Source organism: Zootoca vivipara, chromosome Z1 (assembly GCF_965207765.1).
Source record: "Zootoca vivipara chromosome Z1, rZooViv2.hap1.1, whole genome shotgun sequence".
Classification (NCBI taxonomy): domain Eukaryota; kingdom Metazoa; phylum Chordata; class Lepidosauria; order Squamata; family Lacertidae; genus Zootoca; species Zootoca vivipara.
The window spans coordinates 18,419,461-18,437,157 of NC_142583.1; the positions used below are offsets into that span (position 1 = coordinate 18,419,461).

The 17,697-nt window shown below is 41.4% G+C and overlaps 1 protein-coding gene across 15 annotated transcripts in view; it reads left to right on the forward strand.

Moving 5' to 3' along the window:
* Positions 1-17,697, forward strand: part of APBB2 (amyloid beta precursor protein binding family B member 2) — a 162,904-nt gene that overhangs the window by 71,070 nt on the left and 74,137 nt on the right. For all 15 annotated transcript variants that reach the window (XM_035112957.3, XM_088658904.1, XM_035112960.3 and 12 more), the window contains one exon: positions 1,967-2,791. In XM_035112957.3, coding sequence (XP_034968848.3) covers positions 1,967-2,791 — 825 coding nt within the window. The remainder of the gene's footprint in view (positions 1-1,966; positions 2,792-17,697) is intronic.

Here is a 17,697-nt window from a genome sequence, read left to right on the forward strand (position 1 = left end):
TGAATGAGCCATCTGCTTCATGCAAATCTGTTTTGACAAACAGGAGAGCGCTAGCTATGATGTGCAGACTGACCAGCACCAGACTATTTATTCAGCTTGATGTGTTTGCCCCTCCCTGCCCCTTTTAATTAAAATTTTCTATAATCACTTAGGTATCTCTTTTCTTATTCAGCAAACTGAAGCCCACGAACCAGAGCCGCTTCACATGTTTGCATGGCACCCTGGGTTTATTAGTGTTTTGCCATGACAAGCAAAGTATGAAAGAAGAGCATGCGTCTCAGATTGGTTCTGAATTCCTGGCACATGGCCATTATGTGATAGAGATTCACGTTTCCCAATTACGTTTCCTAAAGCCACTGAAGTCTCACGCAGGATTTAGCCCTTTGTGTTTGCTGTAGGAAACTCCAGTGAAAACAATGGTGTATCTGCAGTGCCATGTGAAAAACAATTATGCCTCGTTTTGTTCTTTAGTGATACTGAAATCCCACTGAAGCTCCTATCCCATTGACCAAGTAAAGTTAGTGGCAGTCTTGATTTTTGTAGCTTAACTGAAAAGTCAAAATAGCACCTGGAGAGTGTTAAGAAGATGAATATGAAGACATATGGTTATTTTTTTTCCTGATGACAGATGCTCAGAAGTTGTCAGTTTAGTGTACATCACTTTTTCCATTTCATGTTCCTGAAACACAACAACCTACTTTCTTCTCCTTCCCTTCTTAATATCTCCCCCACCCCACTTTATAAACGTTACTCCTATTTTTATAGAGTTCCCACCTCTTTTTTCCTTATTTGTGATGAATTGGGTCTATCAACAGCTCTTGAACCATGAATGTTATATGCAGCCTTCCACAGTCCTGGAAGTTATACTTCTGAATATCTGGGGATAAACATGTGTATCTGAAGAAGTGTGCATGCACACAAAAGCTCATACCAATTACAAACTTAGTTGGTCTCTAAGGTGCTACTGGAAGGAATTTTTTTTATTTTGTTTGGGGATAAACAATGAGGGAAGACGCTTCTTTTCATGTCCTGCATGTAGGTATCTCTGGTTGTCCACTCTTGGAAGGAGGGTTCTGATTATGCAAAGCTCTTCCTTTAACAAATAATGATGAAGGAAAAGTTCTGAAGGCCCACCCAGAACCCTCTTTCTATTCTGCCCTTCATCAGAGGATCACAGGGTAGTTTACAATACAAAAACATAAAAATACATACCATAGTAACAGACAAAATCAATACCCGCTCTCCCCAATTTAAAAAGCCATATATTATTCTTAAATACACCTTACCAGGGCAGTGCCTTGTCAGTCTTCACCAATGCACTCTTATTTTAGTATTGTTATACTGCAAAACTGGATGAAAAAGCAGTAATCAAAAAGCCTATAGTGAGATTTTGCTGTGTTCTTCCCCTACGAAGAATGCATGAACCAGGGGAGGGAAACTTCTGGGCCTCCAGATGTGGTGGGCCAGGAATCCAACTCCCATCAGTACCAGCCAGCATGGCCAATGGTCAGGATGAAGAGAGCTGTTGTCCAAACATCACCTGGAACCACAAGTTTCCCACCCCTGGCATAAACCTTTCAATTTCCCTCCTCAGTTGTATGAACCTTTGGGGAGATTGGCATATCTGCGACCTGCCATTAAATTCAAGATGTTGCTGCTTATTTCATGGGTGGATACAGTGAGGGGGGGAAAGTATTTGATCCCCTGCTTTTGTCTTCTGGGTTTCTGGGGTTTTTCCTGTTGTTATTCTGTCTCTCACAGCTACAATAAACCTACCATTAAAATTATGGACTGGTCATTTCTTCGTCAGAGGGCAAACGGGCAAATTTAGCAGGGGATCAAATACTCCTCCCCCCCTCACTGTATGCATGCAGGCTTTTCAATCCTGCTTCCAAGCACACTTAACACCAGGTGATTATTATGCTTAAGGATACCTCATGAGTGTTTGTTTCTGCTACTTCCCTAGTTGACTCCGGTGTGGAAACCTTGGCAGGTTTTATGGCAAGCAACAGCGCGACGGACATTGTGAATCGGAACGGTCCTGCCACTCCGCCCAACACACTCCACCTGCGCTCCTCTCACAACGAGCTGCTGAATGCCGAAATCAAGCACACAGAAGTCAAGAACAGCACCCCTCCAAAATGCAGGAAAAAATATGCACTGACTAACATCCAGACAGCCATGGGCCTTTCTGATCCTGCTGCGCAGCCCCTGCTGGGCAACAATTCTTCCAACATAAAGCTGGTGAAGAATGGGGAAAACCAGCTTAGGAAAGCAGCGGAGCAGGGGCAGCAGGATCCTAACAAGAACCTGACCTCTCCTACAACTACCGCGGGCATCAACATAACTTCTGAGAAGTTGGAGGGGAAAGAGCCAAACCAGGAGGATTCCTCAGGCAGCGAAATACTACCGACACAACGGCGGAGAACCAAGAGCTTCCTAAATTACTATGCAGATCTCGAGACATCTGCAAGGGACGTTGAGCAGAATTTGGGGAATAGCCAAGTGGCAGGGGAGGAGAAACTGTCCTCGCAGTGCAATAGCCAGGCTTCCACAGTGATTGTTAATGGGGATGCCTTGCTTCGGAAACAAAACAAGCCAGCGAGTCCGGAAGACGGACAGGTAGCGACCATATCGTCAAGCCCGGAAACAAAAAAGGATCATCCTAAAACTGGTGCCAAAACAGACTGCGCGCTACATAGGATTCAGAACCTGGCTCCGAGCGACGAAGACTCTAGTTGGACAACGCTGTCTCAGGACAGTGCATCTCCGAGTTCCCCAGATGAAACAGGTACAGATGCTTCTTTTGTATGTTGTGGGTGTGTGGGAAGGCAAAATGGTATGTGCTTGAGTAAATCCTTGCAACGAGTGAGGTTTGGGCCAGTATATCAGTTGGCTTCAAGGAATGCAGCTGAGATTGCAAATTTTGCCAAGCTTAAGTGTTTATCTTTATAGTGGGACTGTCTACCCTTTAGCGATGCAATAACTCACCTTAAGAAAAGTTTAATTCTTTTGGTCATATAAATGGCTGTGATAAAACTAAAGAAAGTTCAGCTAGCCTGTTAATAACGATCAAATGACAGTGTTAATGATTCTGTCCAGTTGCTACACAAAGTTCTTGTTTTAAAACTCAGAGCTTTTTTTCCTGGTACTTTCTGCTTTGCATTTAAATTTAAATTGTGGCAGCTCAATCCTAATCACATTTATTTTCAAAATGTGCCTTTGAGTTCTGTGGGACTTTGCTTCCTGATAAGTATTTTTAGGGTGGAGCTTTGAACTGTTACAGAATTAACCATCAATAATCTTCAATAGGCAAAGCGGTGCTGCAGTAATACATAGGATTGCATCCAATTCTGGCTATCTGCTAATGGAAACACTTCCGCAAGATGGGGTATCTGATATTTGTAAAGTCTTCCTATGCAGACTTCTATCTCCTGAGGATTGTGGGATCCTCTGGGACAGAACGGGATATGACATAAAGGGCTTCTGCAGTTGATCGGGGTATGGGGATTGTTTAGAATCCGCTAGTCTGTTTATATATTTTAAAGTCACGCTGTTAGCTTTCCTGTCTATATCATGTGAAGATAGTGAATTATAGACAATAGAAAGTGAACGGGTTCCCCCCCCCCCAAGCTTTTACTTGTCAAACTCGTGAGTGTTTGTAGTGATGGAACCACACAAATAGGTATCACAAGGACAAGTGATACTTTCAGTTTTATGGTTTGTTTGTAACCCATGTGATGGCACGTCCACACAGCAAGCTGTTGGCGTGAAAAGCCTCCACAACATGATGGTGGCAATGCCAACATGCTCCCATTTCCCCCCCCCCATTGAGTTATGTTGGTGTGATTCAAATGACAACAGTTGCATTTGGGGGGAAAGGGTCTCAACAGCTTGGTGTATGATAATGCTCCTGTGTAGTTATGTTTCAAACGTTGCCCATCCCACTGATTCGGCCCTTGGCGTTTGTTCTCCATAGGTGAGGTATAAGCAGCCGCAGGATTGACTCCAAGCCCAGAGGGTGATCTAGCGAAAGCCTGTCGCTTCTTGGGTTGTTTTCTCCTTGTTCCACCTTTTTGTCTCCTCTCCATACCCCATATCTTAGTGTTCCTGCCTGCTTTTAACCCAGTTATTTATCAGGTTTTGCCCAAATCACCCACTGTTGCTACTCATGCCCTGCTTCTCCCTTTCTTCCCTTTCCACTTACTCTTCCAAACCTTTTGCATCCCTTCTCTTAAATCCTCTGCTGCACCTCTGTATCCCAGAGGTGCTGGGCTCCGGCCCCAGCCCAAGTATCTGTTGCTAAGGAAAAAGAGAAGAAAGAGAAGGCAATCATAATTCAGACCACGCTTTTAAAAACATGGTTTTCAGGTTTCCCCAAAGCTATGAAACAAGACATTGAAATATGAGTGAATTTGGCCTGATAAATCTATGCTTCAGCATTTTTTTAAAAAAAAGCAGCATAGAATTCCTGCCAAAATTGTCTACTTGATATATGCTCCTAAGTGGATACTTAAATCTGTAAAAAGAAGGGAAGGGGCTGCCATTCCTCCCAGTGGAATGGAATCCAGCAGCTGCTAGACTATCTAGCAAATTTAGAGTGCTTCAGTGTGTTTAAAACTGTGCTTCTGCATAATGTTGCATTAATGCGCAAGCGATCTAATTCCAACGGCTATATGCAAAGAGGATGCCCGATGCTGGGGCAAACCCATAGCCTTATTTCCTTTCCTGAATAGCAATGTTAGACACATAAAGGATAAAGCTGTGACAGTCCATCAGGTAAGTAGCCTCAAAATTGACGCACATGTGAGGGAAACTGGAATTACAAGTGTCATTCCTAGTGAGATACAGCGCTGATTGGGATTGCCTTGTTTTTGCAATCCTCTGACTTATCCCAAATAGATTTCCCCTCCCCATGAACCCCAACTAAAATATGTCACAAAATATATATTTCAGATGAAATAATGAAGTGGGGGGACAGGAAGCACGAGGCACCTGTGTGTTCTGTGTTCTGTTCTCCTTGCACCTGTGTCCTTGCAGAAGGCATTGTAGGAAACTGAACTGACAGAGCCATTATCAGATGATAAATTGATTGCTTGACAGGTTTGCCCCTATTGATGCTTAGAACAAAGCATCCTTGGAACAAGTGCTGTGATGCAGACATCTGTATTATCTGGTGGTTGTGTTTATTTGTTTAATTTAGTTGTTCAATTTATATCCTGCCCTTCATCAATTCCGCTGATTGCAGAACTGGTTACGTCTTAGCACACATTTTATACAATAAAATGTAAATAACTGCTATCCTCTAGCATACAGCAGTTACCAATATAATGGTCACATGCACACACCATATATTTATAAAGCACTTTTATGCCACTTCAACAATCTCAGAGGTTTCTGGAAACTGTAGTTTGTTAAGGGGGCTGGGAATGGTAGCTGAGCATCCTTAACAAGCTAAAGTTCCCAGGATTCTCCATGACTGTTAGAGTAGCACAAGAGTGTTTTATATGTATTGTGTGGATAATTCAGCAGTAGCCAGTAGATAATTTACTCACCCCCCTGCCAAAAGCCTGAGCAGCCAAAATCCTGAACAGCAAAAAACAAATACTGGCAAATGTGGTCATAAACAGAAATTGGCTCCAAGGTCAACAGGTCAACAGATTAAAAGGTCCCAGGTGGAAGCTACAAAGCAAAGGAAAGAGAACAAAGAAATGATGCAACAGTCACATCTTAAAAGTCAGGTGACACTGCAGACTAGTTTATATGAGGTGGCATATGTCAAAGCATTACCTGAGCTGAGGACATTTCAGTGTTCCCTAGAACAGTGTTTTTCAACCACTGTTCCGCGGCACACTAGTGTGCTGCGAGATGTTGCCTGGTGTGCCGTGGGAGAATTACTTTATATATAGTCAATATAGGCACAGAGTTAAATTTTTTAACATTTTCTAATGGTGGTGTGCCTCCTGATTTTTTTCATGAAACAAGTGTGCCTTTGCCCCAAAAAGGTTGAAAAACACTGCCCTAGAATATCCTGAGCTCCCTTCCTCACCCATTTCACTTTACTAGTCTCTTCCCTGACCTTTGACCTGCTTGTTTTTGTTGGTGCAATATATATATATATATATATATATATATATATATATATATATATATATATATATATATATGAATTCCTGGATGCCAGAATCCAAACTGGGGACAAGCACTCTTTGGTGAGAGAAACCCAGCAGACATTCAAAGTCACAAAATATGCAGCAAATTAAAGCATGGAAATATAAGCTGTTAGAACTTTAAAATAGACCCTTCTAAGTGAGTTCCAAAATGTCCCCTTAAAATGTTACTTTCCAAAAATTTCCCTCTTCCCCAGCATAGGAGAAGACCACACCTTTGGTAAGTTAAAAATGGCTTACTTACAAACTGTTCAAAGTCCAGACTCATATGCTTGAGAAAAGATTTCACGGGCAGCAGAACTGAGCTTAGTGGTGAAAGTTCCTAAATTATTGTATGGGAACTCAAGCGACTGGTGAGAACCATGCGGTTTGAGCTGGAGCAACTAGCTCAAACCATGTCACATGCTGAGCTTCTCAGGTAGCCTGGGAAGTACAAAGGCTTGGTGATCTAGTTCCTCCCAAGGTGAGGGGAAGTAAGGTAAAGGTAAAGTAGACCCCTGGTCGGTTAGGTTGCGGTGCTCATCTCACTTCAGGCCGAGGGAGCAGGCGTTTGTCCACAGACAGCTTTCCGGGTCATGAGACCAGCATGACTAAACCGATTCTGGAGCAACAGAACACCGTGATGGAAACCAGAGCGCACGGAAACACCGTTCACCTTCCTGCTACAGTACCTATTTATCTACAGTGGTATCTTGGTTTACAACCATAATCCGTTCCGGAGGTCCGGTTGTAAACCAAAACAGGTTGTAACCCAAGGCGCACTTTCACCAATGGGGCCACCCTCCCAAAATTGGTTGCAAACCTCCCCCCCCCCCCAAAGGGTTGTAATCCACACACAAAAAGGGGACACACGTGGTTGTAATCTGAAACGGTTATAATCCAAAGCGGTTGCAAACTAAGGTACCACTGTACTTGCATATCATGCAGTTTTCTTATATTTTGTACAACTTGGTCACTATTTCTGTTGGACTGGATGTAGATGGAACAAAGCAATGAAATCCTTGTGTTCCCTTGATAACTTTCATTCTTTCAAAGCGTCATTTTAGGAACATGTCTTCTTTTCTGTACTCCTTATTTGTTGAAAATAAGAACTGGATAGAAGGGATGTTATCTTGGCACCAGGTTAACAGTTCCAGCAGTGTAATAAGTTTGTTTGATATGTATTTTGTTGTAATGTTCATCAAATGAAGTACTAACAAGAATTCTTTCAAAGTGTTAATTCTATCATGCAAGCTATCACTCCGCTTTGGAACAGATTTTTAAAAGAAAAGCCTGACTAGCTTTTCAGACACCTTTTAATTGAATAACTTTCTAAAGAAATGTCTGAAGCACCCTAACTGATATTATAGTTAAGTCTTTTTCATTCCCTTACATTTTACTCCAAGAAGACCCATTTATCCTAAATAGAACCCAATAAAGCAGACATGTATGTACAAAATATTTTTATGTGATCCCATTGAGATCGCAAGATGAAATTTAGCAGGTAGTGCTTGGAAATATTAAATAAGCAATATATTTTTTGAAAAATTTAATCATAATTCTATTTTTTATTTTGAACTTATTTAAAGTAAGTCCATCATGTGACATATCATATGAAAGCCTATGAAGTTCTGAAGAGATTGGTGTTTTTAGTTTTGATGTATCTCAGCTCTGGCCTGAGCTATTAAGGTTTTTGTGTAGTACGGCACAGCCAAAATTGTCATTTAATTTTTTTTCAAACCCTCATAACTCACAGACGGAATGAGATAAATAATTAAAATTTTAGATTTAAACTTAGTTTTGATCATTCAGCAATTGTACAAAATATTAAGAAAGTTGGATGACATGAGGTAAAAAAGTTTGGATCACTTGATATGGAATGACCCTGGTGTGCTTTTGAAGCTGGGACAGAGCAACGGGAGCTCACCCTGTCGCACAGATTCAAACCGCCAACCTTCCGATCGGCAAGCTCAAGAGGCTCAGTGGTTTAGACCACAGCACCACCCGCATCCCTGAGGGGAAGTAGACTTAGCTAAGCATGGCAGGACAGTTTACTCTATGGCAGGTATCCCCAAACTTCGGCCCTCCAGATATTTTGGACTACAATTCCCATGATCCCCGACCACTGGTCTTGTTAGCTATGGATCATGGGAGTTGTAGGCCAAAACATCTGGAGGGCCACAGTTTGGGGATGCCTGCTCTATGGTTTTAACTCCTTCATGTGTTGCTTTTTGACTTAACCAGGTTATCCTAAAGTTTTGTCTCGCTTGAAGCTATTGGCTAATATAGTCTGATGGATTATTATTAATAATATTAATATTAATAACTTGCTTTATTATTAACTGTTCCCCCCAAGGTGAACAGCCTTTCAAAACAACATTAAAATCCAAAATTACAATCACAGGAATAAGGTGGCTCCCTAAATATATGCACCTTAAGTGTCAAATACCAGGGTAAAGACTTAGGAGTTTACAGTCAGGAGTGTAATGCCCCTCTTGCGGCCATTGTCTTAGCTGTTCTAATATTATAGAGAGGTTGATGTGACATAGGGGTGTCAGCCCATAGCAAAGGGGTCTGAGTATTAAAGGACAGTGATATTGGCTGGGTCAGGGCTTTTGGAGCCTTGTAAAAGTTTCCACATTAGTGGAATCCATCCCATGACTCCATCTAAGAAGTTTTAGAAGGCCTAGAATTCTGTACTAAAATCAGTAGTACATGAACGTTCTGGAGGCATTATAGACTAAAGCGTCAATCATTGTTACTGAACATACGTATTTCAGTGACTTCAGTGAGACTGACTTTTCTGAAACCCTTAACGGGATTGAAGCCTTGAAATGTAGTGTTGTTTTAAGAAAAATTGGGGCAGCGATGGGGATAGTGGGCAATATGCTCAGCCTATAGATTTAAGATATTCTGTGTAACAACGTTTTTATCATTCCATTAATGGGGGGACGGACAGAAAAAATATGCCTGATTTCAGTATGCAAGCAAAGATACCCAGAGTTATTTCGAAAAAACAGCAGCAGAAATTTCCCATTCAGTTTTTAATTGGATTTTACTACTATTCCACAGGGATATATATATATATATATATATATATATATATATATATATATATATATATATATAAAAGCCATTTTCCTGGTCATTTTGGCTGACATGATTCTTGGCTTTGCTTAAATTATTGATTACAGCAGGGGGGAGGGACTTCCTGGTGAGAGCAGCACTCTCCCTAATAGAAGCCTCTCATTAAATCAATTTCTACCATTGCTGCAATGCACCTTCGGGGAGTTGAAGGTTAGGAGCTTCAAGAAGAATTTCTTTTTTGCCTTCAAGGAGTGGATCTTTGCAATAAATTTTACTGAACTCTTCCTCTTTTTGTGGCTTTCATGTTTGTAAAAGCAGCCAGGAACAAGACATTTTAATGAATTTTTGGAGGTGGAAGGAGGGTTCTGGCATCCTTGCGCAGATGAGCTGATTAAATCGCGATGTGATTGATGCCTGTAGGCTTTGGGGTCTCGAAAGCTTGTCACTTTGAACAAAATCATTGTCACTTTGAACAAAATCAGTCAAGAAATACTTGAGCGTCTGGCAATCTGGAATCAGTTCAGTAGCAAATGCATTGTATGCATCCACGGCTATAATTCCTTTACAGCTGTCTTGGTTTCTGCCGTCTTGGGGGAAGGTAGTCATTTATATGGGGAACATGTGGCATTTGCACTCTGATATCTACAGGCTGTCAGGTGGCCTTCCTTTCACCCACCCACCTCAAACTTCATTCCTTGTTAGGCTAATTAAATAAATGTCGCCTACATAGCGGTAGGTCCCCCAGCCCAGCCCCATTCAGCTGGCAGACAGATCTGGAGGCTTTGCAAAAAGGGCGAGCACAAGCGAACATGAAGCTGTTAGAACATGTGCAGAACAAACTTAAAGGATGCTGGTGGCAGATCAGCTAAGGCTGAACTGCAGAGGAGGAGGAGCAGGCAAATGTGAGTAGCGAGAGATCATATACTGTATGTTAATTTTTTCCAGCTTGTCTATGCAAGCTGCTTATTTCTGTGTATAGATGTTTAGCAGCTGTTGTCATTGGGGAACATTTTAAGTCCTGTTTGCATGTTGCCCGTACCAATTGCAGAGAGAGCTTATCGTAATCATCACAGTAGGAACTTTGTGTTCTGCTGTTAGCACCTCTGTGTTAGCTCTGGCAAATCAAGTGATTAAGTTTGAGAGCTGTGATCTGCAGAGCTTGAACATTTTCACACTGGTTCTGGATTCCAGATTCCCTTGGACTCCTCGTCTGCTGGTTTTCCTTGACATGCCCTATTTCTCTTCCCCGTGTCTACTTCGCTTTAAACACAATCTTGGTCTTCTCTAATCATGTTCTTCAACTTCAGGGTAAAACAACTTTTTTTCTATAATGGAAGGTTGGTTTTGAACTAATACTCATTTGTTTGGCAGTGTCTGATTGGTCTCTGGCAGATAAATTTGGCAGTTAACGGGGGGGGGGATCATTGTCAGCTCATTTTTAGAGGGGTTGCTATTGTTTCACACGGTGGGTTAATCACCAGGACAGCTAAATAAATCAAACTTAGAAGTCATTGTTAATTCGGTGAACAGGAACTGATTTATAAATCAGTTACATATTTTTATTCAGCTAGGATATAAATATTTTTAAAAGATATTTTGCAAAGCTTAGTGACTTCACCTGGCTCACATGGTTGTGTGATATTCAGAAAAAAGTCAACAATATACTGTTAAAATGTGGAAGGTACAATGCAACATTATTTACTATCAATTTGAGAATATCTCCTTATTCAGGGTTGACCTGTTGGTATAATTGCATTAATTGTGCACTAGCATAGGAATCTGGTGCCTGCAACTTAAAGCTTCAGGCTGCCTCATGTATTGTCATTCTACAGACAATTGATGAAGAGCATTGTCTTGCTTAATTAAATTCCAAAGCAATTAACTTTTTTTGTGTGGGGGTGGTGGAGAGAAATGGGAGGCTACTTTTTTTTAAAAGAAACAAGATTTTGCTGCTAGAATACATAGATTTTTAATGACAATATATCCAAAGATGTTTTTACATTACAATATTAGCCTCAGTAGTTTTAAGGTTTATACAGCCAGCCAATGAATAGGAAAGGATAATCATCTACTGCAGCTTTCCCAAACCTGGTACCTTACAGATGTTTTGGATTGCAACTATCATTAGCCCCAGCCTGGCCAATGGTCAGGCACAATGGGAACATCAGGAGGGAACCAAGTCGGAAGAGAGCGATCTAATGGTTTAATAAGTATGCACATCCCCTTCCCTTTTGTGCATAAAGGGGGGGGGTCACAATCCCAATTAAGCCCCTGAGATGGTGGAATTATTGGTTAGAATAATAGAATTGTAGAGTTGGAAGGGACCAGGAGGGTCATCTAGTCCAGCCCCCTAAAATGCAGGAATGTCAACATGCGGATCATGGTCCGAATGGGTTCATTTGAGCAATGTGTAACTCTGACAATTTTACATTGAGTAGATAATTCTGTAAGTATTGCACACCACTGATGACATTATAAAGTACTGAAATGTAATTAAGACAGAGGCACTCTACTCATAGCTGCCAAGTTATCCCTTTTTTAAAGGGATTTTCCATTATGCTGAATAGGCTTCCTTGCGAGAAAAGGGAAAACTTGGCAGCTATGACTCTACTGCTTGTTCTCTGAATACAGTATTTGTTGTGAAATTGTGATACATAGTGGTAGGCAAGATATTGTACCTTGTTTATGGGTAGATGTGACAGAGAGGCATTATTGGATCAGGACCTGCAGTTTTGGCAAACGAGTTGGCTGATTATGCATGCATGTTAGTTAATAAAGCACTCAGATATTCAGTGGTTCAGAACAGGCAGTTTTGTCACCAAGAGGTAGGTTTGGAATTTCTAAATTTTCCGTTTGTCAGCACTTTGTAACGTAGAACAGGACTCTGCCGAGACAGCAAAACACCAACCAAAAATAATAAAGTCTTTTTAAAATGGGAATATTCAAATGCTTTATCAGTGGTAACTAAACTTGATGTTGAATTTTGAGTGAATCATAGGCGAGAAGCGACAGAAGGGCGACTTCTCTAATGTCTCTCCACATTACTGTAAATGGACTGTCCAAGCAGTCCGGTTTTTTATTCATCCATCAGCCAGGTTACGTCTTGGCACCACTTTTATTTGCCCAGCAACAGCAGGCTTTAATTAGCGGAATGGATCGAGTAATTAAAAAAAAACCAAACCTGTTTGCAAAAATCTACGGATTTGTCAACAATGCAGCAATTTCTCTGTTGTGCACTTTCACTTTTTAAAACTTTTGCTTCTTCATATTTGGTTTTATGATGATATACTGCTTCCCCATTACCTTTCCTTCCTTCCCCATTACTTATTTGGTTACAAAGCCAGGCTTCATTTGGAGCGTGGGGAATTGCCATTTGATGGCTGCATAATATTTGCTTGGCTGGCTGTGAGCTGATGTTCCCTATGATTTCCTGAAGCGCATACCCAGGTTAGATTGCGTGGTAGATATCTAGCCTGCAAGCACCATGGTGGCTAAAATTGTTTTTAGAACAGTTTTCAAATAATTTATTGCATCCTACCTTGAACAGCAAATTCAGAGCCTCTCTTTTAGATTAAATTTTGATGCATTTGTTTCTATAAATTAAAACTAGCCTCAAAATTGCCTTGATAGCATGCTGAATTAGTTAGCTTCCAGGAAAAAGCGAGTGAGCTGCCACAGGGCTCCGTCACCCAGCACAGTGCCCAGTTAAGTGATAGTTATAAGAAACAACTTGTCTTGGTAAGTATTTATTCCTTTCCTCCCCAATTTGCCTTTTATTAATGAATCCAACACCTATAAAGACATGCTTCAAGGCCACTTTCCCCAATTGGCTGATCCCAAATCTACAAGGGACAACAATCTACAAGCTCTAGGCTTGATTGACTAATAGTGCAAGCCTAACCATGTCTACGCCAAATGAAGTCTGGTTGAACAGTGGAACTTACTCCCAAGTAAGTGAGGCTAGGATTGCAGCCTAGGGGTTCCAAAGAAAAAGCCTATGTATGGGACCATCATTTTGGAAAAGAGGGCCTTTCCCCCATTAAGGTGTGGGTCAGAACTCATGCAGCCTGGTGAATTGTTTTCCATTAAGGTTCTGATCCAGATGTTAATATGTGGGTGCTGATTTTTAGCCTACAGGTGAAACTTGAAAAATTAGAATAGCGTCGAAAAGTTCATTTATTTCAGTAATGCAATTTAAAAGGTAAAACCAATATAGGAGATAGACTCATGGCATGCAAAGTGAGATATGTCAAGCCTTTATTTGTTGTAATTGTGTTACCTGTGGAGCAAAACTTATTGCAAGATGGCAAAGGAAGGTTTTTGAAAGAGTTTGACATGAACCGCAGTAGCCTTTTTAAAAAGTGTAGCACCCGATGCCACCTGGTGGACAGCATACAAAATACAAGTTTGAAAATAAGTGTCTGAAAAAGGAAATACTCTTTGCAGGTTCTTGAATGATCTGTGAAGTCATTTCTGATTTCCCCCTTTTTTATTAATGTAATCCGTAGAAACATACAAAGTACAGAATTTAACACATAATAAAGTTCAGGACATAAATAAAACTCAAGTCAAGACACAGCAAAAATCACACAAGTATAGTTGAAAAAACAACTACCGTACCAAGTATAGTTGAAAAAACAAATATTGCTATAGTTTTTAATGTTACTACAGCAAAAACAGACAACTGTGAGTTCTACAATGTAGCATTATGGGGATTTTTTTCACCTCAGAGATTAATGAATAAGTGTGCTAATTAAACTGTGCTCAAATGTTCATTAAATTACATACAACTAAATATATGTACTCCTGGCAACCTAGCAGTTCGAAAGCACGAAGTGCAAGTAGATAAATAGGCGGGAAGGTAAACGGTGTTTCCGTGTGCTGCTCTGGTTCACCAGAAGCGGCTTAGTCATGCTGGCCACATGACTCGGAAGCTGTACGCTGGCTCCCTTGGCCAGTAAAGCGAGATGAGCGCCACAACCCCAGAGTCGTCCGCAACTGGACTTAACTGTCAGGGGTCCCTTTACCTTTTAAAATATATGTATATTCGTTATAGTGCAGAGGCTAGACCTAGACCGAGTTCTCACAACCATAAAATAAGATGGTAAACCTGTGTCTGGACTGTACCACTGCAGGCCCCAGCTAGGGGCTCACAGAACAGAAAACTTTCCCTCCCTCAGTGTCATGCACATAGAAAACTAGCATGTCAGGGAGAAAGGTGGGCTAGAATGCTTCTCCCTGCAATTTTATTTTCCATGTGGAGTTGTTGTTGTTGTTGTTGTTGTTATATGCATTGACATGATAAAGCCGAGATTCAGATTTACAGCTTTATGTGACCTCTCTTCAGACCTTCTGTATCGTGGAGGGAAGGCTCCCCCCATCCTGCTTGTGGAGGAAGACATCTCAGCCACCTCAGGCATCTGATCTGAAGCGCCATGAAAAGGCAGCACACTGATAACGATTATATTTATTCCTAATTAATATTGTAACTATGTTTGCAGTCAGTGAGGTGGCTTGCAGCGTCATCCTTTGAAAAACAAAATGAAGAATTGACTGCTCTTTTACGCCAAGTTGGTATATTTGGGAAACTTGTATTTATAAAGTAAAATAGGAATTAAAGGTGCAGGCGCTCAGCTAAACTTATACTGCACCTGTGTGCGTGTGCATGGCTGATACTGTTTTCCAGAATTATTGTGGATTGGGAAACACCAATTGAAGGGAAGGGACAACAGACAGTCCAAATATAACCCATCAATCACTACCCAATAGTGTGGATGGGAAACATCAAGATAGATTTTGGAGACATTAAAAATGCTGAAAGCCCTGGTGTGAACTCAGCCTCTCTCTCGGATTTAGCTTCCTATTTATATTAAGGTGACAATGTTGTTATGTGAAACACAGCACTCTAAAACAACATATGCAGATGCATCATCTTATAAAGTAACTTCTCTAACTTTACATGAAAAACTTTAATTAAGGTGTCTTCAGTTCAGTTTGATGACTAAACTTCTGCAGGTTTCATTGAGTTGGCTCTTAACTGCTGGAACTAGACCCCCCCCTTTTCCTTTTTTGAACCATCATTGGACTTCTTGAAGGGGTTTTTTTTTTTGCAAGGAAGAGGATCCTGTTGTCTTGACAACCAGTTGCACGCTGTGAAGGAGGACTGTTCCAAATGGCCAGCTTTTGGCTGTTTATATCTCAGTTTCTTGTTGAGTAATGCTGCCAAAATTAGACATGCTTGTCCGGCTTGCGATGCAGTTATTTGTCCTGTCGAATGTTGCTTTTCACCACATTTTAATTTTAGGGCGGCACTCGGGTTTCTTGCCGTGAGTTTTCGAAGGACCTATCTGCTGACTGTCATTGTGAACTATGAGGGTAGGTTGTGCTGCTGCAACGCATGCAGAGTAGCGGAAATAATATTTTTTAAATAAAATTGTTCGGCATTGAACTGTGATAATCACTTGCATGCGAAGTATGGACATTTGCAAAAGTGGAGTTACAATCTACAGCTATTACATAGCGTCTTCATTTGAATCCTATTTGAAACAACACATCAATATTCTTCTGTTTATATTTTAAATCTGCGTGCTTCCTTTGTGTCTGCGTGTATCTCTTTTGGCCTGTTATGTCTCTCTAGAGCTATTGAGTTTTATTTATGTCCAGAACTTTATTATGTGTTAAAATACACATAATGGGGCATAGGAAGGAAACAAGGTCAAAAGGGGAGCACAGTTGGCAAAAGGTTGGAAACACTTCTGTATCACCTGTGGCTATCTTAGAATATTCGGGGGGTGGCGGCAGGGGGCCATATGTCCCCCAGTTGGGAAATACTGATATAGAAAATAGAGGTTCTCACTCTAGAACAGTTGACTGAGTTTTGCCTCTCTTTGGTAGGAATGAGCTATTGAAACTTCCATGCTTTTTATACATGTAATTTGTTGGGAGGCTTGGTGAGGAGAAACCTCCTTAAACCAGGGTTTAATTGTATGCCTTCTAATTTTAGACACTATAGTATGTGTAGTTATATTCACAATATTACATTATCCTTACCTTTCTTGTATTCCTACTGCAATAACATTTTGGTCTTGTTCATACAGTGCCTTTTCCCACTTCATAAGAACCTGGAGGGAAAATCTCAAGAAGCTATTAACACAACAGGCAGCTTCTACACTGGATTAAGATGTATTTTTAAACTGTTATATAAGTGAAATATTTGATTCTCCTTCCATATTCTGGCTGGACTTCTAGAAACAATCCTCATTTTTGAGGAAATTCGGATTGCATAAATATACAGTAGCCTCTTTTACTGACAGAATAAATATCAGTTCATATTTTATGGGATGGGATAAAAAATCCTAGTTTTTGATATTTCAAAGTATACCATACCATATTCAAGCATGTAATACCTGCAATCTGAATGGTACATTATATATATACCGTGTTTCTCATATTATAAGACACGTCTTATATTAATTTTTTCCTCAAAAAAACACACCATGGCTTATTTTCAGGGGATGTCTTATTTTTATTACGTATGGTACAGCAATCTACATTTATTCAGTTACCGGTACTTTTGCACCATGCAAAAGCACCGGGGGGGGGGGAGGGGAGGAAGCAATTGCATGCAATTAAAGCTTGCATTAAACATGCATAAAGTGGGCAAGGCAAGAAAAAAAAGTACCCTACCTGTCCTGTACCGTAGTGTCTTGCCACTGGGCTTTGGAGAGCTGCACCTCTTGCTGGGTCCCGCTGGGTCGGAGCTTCGCACGGCTTCAGTTGCAGTCGGAGGGCTTCAAGCACAGTGTGCTGAGGCTCCAGCCGGGTCCCAGGGCTTCGCCGCGGCTCCTGAGCTATGCCGGGTCCCGGGGGTTAGCGCACGCCTTTGAGGCTCGCAGCCGGGTCCCAGGGGTTAGCGCGCACGCGCTGAAGCTCCAGCCGGGTCCCAGGGCTTCGCCGTGGCTCCTGCAAGCTGCCGCGGCTTCAGCTATGCGTCCAGCCGGGTCCCGGGGGTTGGCGCGCGTGTGCGCGCTGAAGCTCCAGCCGGGTCCCAGGGCTTTGCCGCGGCTCCCGGGGGTTAGCGCGCGCGCTCTGAGGCTCTTGCCGGCTCCCAGGGCTTCGCACAGGGGACACCGAGGCTCCTGCTGGGTCCCGCGGCTTTGCCTCTCGCTCGGTCGGGGCTTTGCGATAGTGCTTATTTTCGGGGTATGTCTTATTTTTCACCAACCGTTTGAAATCCTGTCATGGCTTATTTTTTGGGGATGCCTTAAAATATGAGAAACACGGTATATATATATGTGCAACGTGATTCCCTGCTACCTTGAACCATGGAAGAATATGCAGTACAATACTGATAAATGTTATATAAGGAACAGTGATGTCAATTCGCTAAGAAAAAAACAGGGATACCCAAACCCATTTTTGTTGTTGCATCTATGAGACTATTTCTGTTTTGTGACTGTTG